This window comes from Crocuta crocuta, unplaced genomic scaffold (genome assembly GCF_008692635.1).
Source record: "Crocuta crocuta isolate KB4526 unplaced genomic scaffold, BGI_CrCroc_1.0 scaffold737, whole genome shotgun sequence".
NCBI classification, from domain to species: Eukaryota; Metazoa; Chordata; class Mammalia; order Carnivora; family Hyaenidae; genus Crocuta; species Crocuta crocuta.
In genome coordinates, this window is record NW_027527804.1 from 1,321,817 (window position 1) to 1,329,717 (window position 7,901).

The 7,901-nt window shown below is 39.2% G+C and overlaps 1 protein-coding gene across 1 annotated transcript in view; it reads left to right on the plus strand.

The window, feature by feature from the left end:
- GUCY2F (guanylate cyclase 2F, retinal) overlaps positions 1–7,901 on the plus strand; it is an 87,379-nt gene that overhangs the window by 31,313 nt on the left and 48,165 nt on the right. Inside the window, exon 6 of the mRNA XM_077773784.1 lies at positions 4,056–4,187. Within this exon, the coding sequence (XP_077629910.1) occupies positions 4,056–4,187 (132 nt within the window). The remainder of the gene's footprint in view (positions 1–4,055; positions 4,188–7,901) is intronic.

The window sequence follows — 7,901 nt, forward strand, 5'->3', positions numbered from 1 at the left end:
TCTTCACTGAATGTCTGTTACTATGTTTTGGCCCTGGGCTATGCTTCGTGAGAGATGGCATGTGCTTCTGCCTTCAAAGAGACTACTGTTAAGTTATAGAGACAAATTATACCTCACAAGAGAGTTAATAGCTGCCATATTGCACAAAAGACACTAGAAATATGGCAAACTTCAGAGGAGACATGTCAATGGATGAAGGTTGTTTTAGAGACTCAGCTTTGGTGCTGGGTCTTCAACAGGAATGGATAGGACTTGTCTAAGTCACAGTTCACAAATGGGTAACCACTTTTGTTTGACCCTTATACTCATAAACAATAGTAGCCAAAATTATGATTTTGTGGNGTTTTCCCAGCACCATCTGATAAAGTGGCTGTCTTTTTTCCACTGGTTACTCTTTCCTGCTCTGTCAAAGATTAGTTGGCCATACATTTGTGGGTCCAATTCTGAGTTTACTATTCTATTCCATTGGTCTATGTGTCTGTTTTTGTGCCAATACCATACTGTCTTGATGATGACAGCTTTGTAGTAGAGGCTAAAGTCTGGGATGGTGATGCCTCCCGTTTTGGTTTTCTTCTTCAATATTACTTTGGCTATTCGGGGTCTTTTGTGGTTCCATACAAATTTTAGGATAGCTTGTTCTAGTTTTGAGAAGAATGCTGGTGCCATTTTGATTGGGATTGCATGGAATGTGTAGATTGCTTTGGGCAGTAATGACATTTTAACAATATTTATTCTTCCGATCCATGAGCGTGGAATGTTTTTCCATTTCTGTGTCTTCTTCAATTTCCTTCATAAGTTTTCTATAGTTTTCATCATACAGATCTCCTATATCTTTGGTTAGGTTCATTCCTAGGTATTTTATGTTTTTTTTGTTTGTTTGTTTTTTGTTTTTTGTTTTGTTTTGTTTTTGTTTTGTTTTGTTTTTTGGTGCCCAGTCTATGTGGTCAAAATGAAGACATTCGTTTTCATGAATTCTAGTATACCGGTAGCAGGATGTAAGGAGAGAAGGGGAACACAGCAGATTGTCCCCGTTTGCTATTCACTTTTGCTAAAGGAGTGTATCAGATAGGAAAATTAATTCTTTCTGTGACCAAACTAATTTGCCTAAATGTGACACTGAAGTGTGTGCTCTAACTCGTTGGCTGTGCAGTTGGCATCTGATGAAACATTCAGCTGTTTAAATTCTCAGTTACAACCCTCTTACTTGTTCAAATCATCCATTTTTTTTGTAAGGTTGATATCATGTTCCTGGAAATGTATTGCTGAACGCCAACATTATCACTATGGCTGAAAGCCACATTCCATCCTCATGCCATAAAAATGCATTGAAGTTAATATTTATTTTTGAAGCCACCAGAGGACCCTGGAAGTAATGCACTCGAATTTGTCTGGATGTGCCATACTCAATATACCTTGTATGAAATTTCCCACCTTAAGTAGAAAGTGTAGATGCCGAAGTGCCAGCTCTAAAGTAATCCCAAATGATAACCTCATGGTAAGGAAACAAGTTTCAATTCTCTGACAAAATATTTTATCCAGAAATGGGTAATCAGTAGTAAAAATAGACAATTAGAAGTCATTGTTCAAATGTAGACAAATGTACCAAAGTTATGGTAAAAAACAATAAACCTATTTTTAAAAGTCCTCTTTTTGTGATGGTATTCATGTCAGAATGACAGTTCATGTCAATTGCCTTGATGTTTTGGCTCTCAAATATCAGAACAACAAACACAGATCAATTTTGGGGTGAATTAGCTTCCTCTTTGTATAGGCCTTTCAATAGTCCAGCAAAGTCTATAAAACCTCCACCTGTGCTTTCTCTCTTTCCTACTGAGACAAAATGTATTTGGGTTTCATGCTGGTTCTCACAAAATCACCATAATTAACAAAATAGTGATATCTCCAGATGAACAAAATGCCTAAGTTTTAAAAATCTTGTTCATGATGATAGATCTTTTCTTTCTACTTTTGCATAAATTTTGACATAATGAGAGTAAAAAAAATCCAATCATCACCACTTTTCACCATATGAGTGAGAAAAATGAATAGCAACAGGGATTGATAGCCTCATTGGGAATGCTTCTTTTTTTTTAAAGAGTCTCTTTTTTTAAAAAAAAAAAGTTTTATTTATTTACTTTAAGAGAGAGAAAGCACAAGTGGAGGAGGGCAGAGAAAAAGAGGGAGAGACAAAGAATCTCAAGCAGGCTCTGCACTAACAGTGCAGAGCCTGATGAGGGGTTCAAACCTAGGATCCAAGAGATCATGACCTGAGCTGAAGTCGGATACTTGACCAACTGAGCCACCCAGGCACCCCGGGAATGCTTCTTTTATTTTACACTATTTTGGTCCAGGTGGAAATGGATGGCATTATCCCAGAACACAGCTCTTGGCCTTTAGATCCCTTTTGGCATTTGGCTTGTATTAGAGTTCTGATGGGAAAAGGTAGGGGAAGCATACATTTTCCTTAATTGCTGTGTAGTCACAAACTTGCAGCTGGCTGTGTCTAATCAGTCAAGAAGCCAAGCCAAGAATTCCATCCAAATGGAATGTCTGAAAGTGTAAACTCTTGGTGAATATAAAATTAATTCAGTCTAGAAAAATTGGCAGGTCAGTAGAAGTCAGGTCAGGAAAGGAAGTTTTTAGAAGAAAGTAAAGCTGAAGCCCAAATGTATGTGGATTTTGGCAGATGCTCTTGCTTTCTCCTTTGCCCCTTCATGTGGAGGTCTATGTCTCAATATACAGATCTAGGTTCTCCTGCTGAGATATGAAAATAAAGAATGAAAGAGAAGTAGATTTCTCCCTGGCCTTGCTCTGTTGAGGAGAGTTCAGGTTTATGCAAAGGTTATGTGAAGAGTCAAGTTTTACATCTTCTCTGAATCACGGGCTGTTGGGATTTCAACACATTACGAGCTGGGTATAGTTTTCTATTACCTTGGACCTTTGTGAAGTCCCATCTTGATAGAACGAACTTAAACCAGGGCTAAATCAACCAGCGATCTTCAGTTTATCAAAGACCATTAGGAGCAGAGTATGTGAAAATACTTAAGATTTATTTGTATTGGCAAGCAAGAGTGAAACGAAGCACAATGTGTTAGAAAAAACATGAGATCAGGAATTATAACATCCACATTCTTCTTCCAGTCCCTACATCCCTCACTAGGTCTCTGTTTTCTTGTAGAATGATGGCGTTAGAATTGGGGGTGGGGTCTAGCCTAGACAATACCAAATGTAACTGCTAGTTCTGAATTGTTGTCATTCTAAAAAAGGCACATTTGGACACATGGAAAAGAAGAGGAGGAACCTGTTGATTTACTATTTCTTCATGTGAAATAAGTCTGCTGGTTTAGATGAAGACAAAGATGTTCAATTTTAAAGGTTAACACAGATTGCAGATAACTCTTCCTCATGTCATTCAACTGTGCACTTCCTAGTCCTCTCTTACCAGACTTATGTGGACAAGTTAACAAATCAAGAAATAAGGAATCTGGCCTCTTTAAGCATCAGACTCATAAATCATGGGCAGATGATCTACTCACTCTCTACCATCTTATTGCCTTCTGGGATACCTTCTGCCATTAATCTTGCCTGCACAAAGAAGGATGCCACTCAAGATGGTATGACAAAAAGAGCCAGGCCTGAGAGCCAGAAGGGTGGGATTATGTCCTAGTTCTGCTATTGATTTTTTTCAAAATGTGAGACGTTTATCTTCCTCTTATTTTTGTCTGTAAAATGATGGTCCCAGATTAAATTATGTCTGCCATTCTTTCTTGCTCCCTAAATCTATGATTCTAATCCTGTCTAGGATATGGAAGTACCTGTCAACATTTACCTTTCTTTTGTTATATATGGAGGCAAACATGGTAGCAATCCTAGCCAAAAAAAAATTTGTGTGGGGGATAGGTGAAATTATTCTCATGTTTACAGAGTTCAACTCATATAGTTACTTTCTGAGGAATAAAAAAGAAAAGGAAATGCTAGGTAAGCACAGTATCTATATCATAGCTCAATGTTTTGTCCTAAATCATATAACCTTTTTTTTCCTATTCCTTTCACAGAGAGGAAGTCGTGCCAGTGTAAGCTTCCAGATCACCTCCGAAGTCCAAAGTGGAAGGTCCCCAAGGCTCTCCTTTTCTTCAGGGAGTCTAACTCCAGCTACCTATGAAAACTCCAACATAGCAATTTATGAGGTAAATATCCAAGAGCTATTTAATCTGCTGCCTTCTTGGGTTTTAAAATGAGACAGTGATTTACGACTTAGTCTTTGGGTGGAAATATTGAGGCTTTTGGTAAGTCTTTCCAGTGTTTGGTTTGTTATCCACTTTATGGACTTGTTTGGATGACATTGTTTTGGAAAATGATTTTCCTCAGCAACTAATCTAGTTACTTATATAATTTCATTGATATTTTGACTCCATCTATTTACTGTGCACGTGAAAAAATGTTGGTGGGTTCAAATACTTAACCATGTCACTCATTCTAGAAGATATGGTTGTAAAAATATAAGGAACAACTTCCTTAGTCGATGGTTTGCAATGGAGTGTCTAAAACATGTTTGTGTAGAATTTCTGGAAAACCCGTCCCTTCAAATTCTTCATTGTTCTTCTAATGCCTGTTATCCTCAAATATTGCTGAAATCTTTTTAAAATTGTTTGTTTATTTATTTATTTTTCTCAGCCCATGCTGCCTTCTGGAGTAATAAGTTACCCTCTGGTGTGTGCAATAGAAATCTTTTTTGAAAATTTTCACTTAAGTTTCTGTCTTTCAGGCTTTAAGAGGCCATCCCTGACCCCTTGTTCTAAGATACTGGAATTTGGCAACCAGAACAAATCTTGCATCAGTTAGAGAGATGAACTGTTTCTTCTCAGCAGGAAAGAGTTAAGCAGGGGGTAAAAGGGAAACTAGTCCCTCCTAAGTGATGCTTTCCCAGTGTGATTTCTTGTTTTGTTTGAAGATACTCCCAAAAGCAGCAAACACCCTCAACCTCAATAGTAACTACAAAGAAAGTCCAAAACAGGACAGAATGAGTTTTAGATAGTTCAACATATTGAATTTTCCAAGTGAGTGCTCCCCTTCCATTGGCTAATTAATTGACAGAGGCTTAAGACACCAAGATTGGCATGATGTATATTTGCTCAGTGTCCCTGAGTACTTTGACTTAAATTTGTAGCATGAAACATCTGGATCTTGCCTTGAAGCTAATTTAATCAAAGAGGAGATTTGCTTCAGATGTAAGCTTGTGGTATTGGGGAATTGACAGCTCTACTCTCTCAAAGACCCAAACCAAGATAATTACATAGATTTTTAAATGTTTATTTATTTATTTTGGGGGGTATAGGCAAAGAGATTGAGAGGGAGAATCTCAAGTAGGCTCTGTGCTGTCAGTGCAGAGCCTGACACGGGGCTAGATCCCACAAACTGTGAGGCCATGACTTGAGCTGAAATCAAGAGTCGAATGCCTAACTGACTGAGCCATCCAGGTGCCCCTACATAGCTTTTGAATGTCAAATTCAGTGGGCTGATGGCTTTATGAAGGTATTGACACCTCTAAGATTCTAAAATAAAGCTCAGTAATTTAAAGTGGTCTAGATTTTTCATCTGTGAAATGAGATATTGAACTAAATTCTTAATCTTGGCTACTCATTAGAATTTCCATGTGAAACTGAAAAACATACCTGTGCCTAGGTTCCACCCTTAGTGACTGATTTTATGGGGTAAGCTCAGGCATTAGTATATTTTTATTTATTTTAACAAAAATTTAACGTTTATTTTTGAGAGAGAGACAGAGAGAGAGAGAGAGAGTATGAGCAGGGGAGGGACAGAGAGAGAGAAATAGGGAAACACAGAATCCAAAGCAGGCTCCAGGCTCTGAGCTGTCAACACAGAGCCCTACACGGGACTCGAATTCACAAGCTGTGAGATCATGACCTGAGCTGAAGTTGGAAGCTTAACCAACTGAGCCACTCAAGCACCTCTGGCACTGGTATGTTTTTAAAGGTTCCCTGTGTGCAGCCAAGGCTGGAAATTGCTGGACTAAGAGATCTGTAAGGCCCTTCTGGCTCGGATATGCTATGATTCTCTGATTCTGTGGAAGAATTTATGTATTGAATTGTGATATGTTTTATTTGGTGGAGATGGAAGGTTATAGTGTAAAATTGAGAAAGGAAAAAATAAACATCCGGATATAACTGGCCTTTAAGAATCTGTCAGATATTTCCTCATTTTGGAAGTGAGGCACAGAGTTGAGTTAGTTCCCATAATGACTGTTGGTCGGTCAGATCATGAGTGTATCTGAATTGTATAGGCAAAAGGGGGCCTTTATCTGCACAAAAGGAGGGTGTTAGTGAGAATAATACCACGCCATGCAGTCAAGATTAGGCTGATGGCAGGATGCAAAGGAAGAGAGCGGAAGCTGGAAAAGTGCCTGGCAAAGGCTGAAGAGGCCTCTGGGAGGGAGTGTAAGTTAATTGAATCAACAGATGAAACAAAGAGGTTCAGTGTGCCTTCTGAAACGGTCCTCTATTAAGAGTGTTTTAAAGAAGATTCCTTATCTAGTTTCTATTTAAAATAAATCAGATTTTCATAAGAAAATTATTATTATTGGAAGATCTGCACGTTCCAGATAATGTGCTTGTGCTTGGAGTAGCAGACAACTAATAATAGCAAAGGACAGGCTTCTCTAGGATGTGCCATAAAATTGTGAGACACTGACAAAAATTCGCACTAAGATTATGTGCAGAGATGCATAACCTAAGGAACTGCACCAGAAAATCAGCCCTTATTTCACAGATCTTCTTTGAGGTAGAGGAAAGCCAGATGAGCAGCCTGCTGGGGAGAGAGAACGTGAGCCACAGATACAGTGGGCACATGTCATGATCCTCTCTAGTAGCCCTAGTCTTGGGGAGAGAGGCGAGGCAGGCATTAATGCAACCTTGATACACTAGGCGAGAAACTACTGAACCTATCCTCCCCCTTCATCTCTGTTCCTTCTGCCTCTCAGCGTCTCCCTGTGTTTTCCTCCTCGTCTCATTTCTGTCTCTCCATTGCATGCCCTCCCCATATATCTTTCTTTCCCAGAGCCTCTTTTATTCTATTTTCCCACCTTCTTTTCTTTTAAAAGTTTGTTCATTTTGAGAGAGAGAGAGAGAGTGAGAGTGAGAGAGAGAGAGATCCAGGGAGAGGCAGAGAGAGAGAATCTCCGCACTGTCAGCACAGAGCTCCAGAGCTCCAGGTGGGGCTTGAACCCACAAACTGTGAGATCATTACCTCAGCTGAAATCAAGAGCTGGATGTCGAACCAACTGAGCCACCCAGGCACCCCTTCCACCTTCTTCTATATTGCTTATAACTCTCTCCAAACCCCTGTCCTTTCCACCAACTATTTCTCTCATCACAGAATTGTCCAGCTCTTTCAATAAGAAAACTGGGGCTCAGTTTGATTAAGTGACTGCCCTAAGGTTGCCCTTGAATTTGAGGTAGAGACAGGTCTAGGACCTCATTCTTTTTAAAATATTTTTTTTAAATTTTTTAGCCTTTATTCATTTTTGAGAGACACAGAGAGACAGAGTGTGAGCAGGGGAGAGGCAGAGAGAAAGGGAGATGCAGAATCTGAAACAGGTTCCAAGCTCCAGCTGTCAGCTCGGAGCCTGATGCCAGGTTCAAACCCATGAACTCTGAGATCATGACTTGAGCCAAAGACAGATACTTGCTTAACCTACTGAGCCACACAGGTGCCCCAGGACCTTGTTCTCTTGATGCTTAGTTAATGCTCCATGGCCTTAGTGCAAAATTGATGGAGTTTAAATTACTTCTAAAAACTTTAGTGGGTAGAGTTTTATGTTTCTTCTTCTTAATTAAAAAGTGAATGATGAATTAACTATTTTATGATTCTTTCTCTTAAAAGCA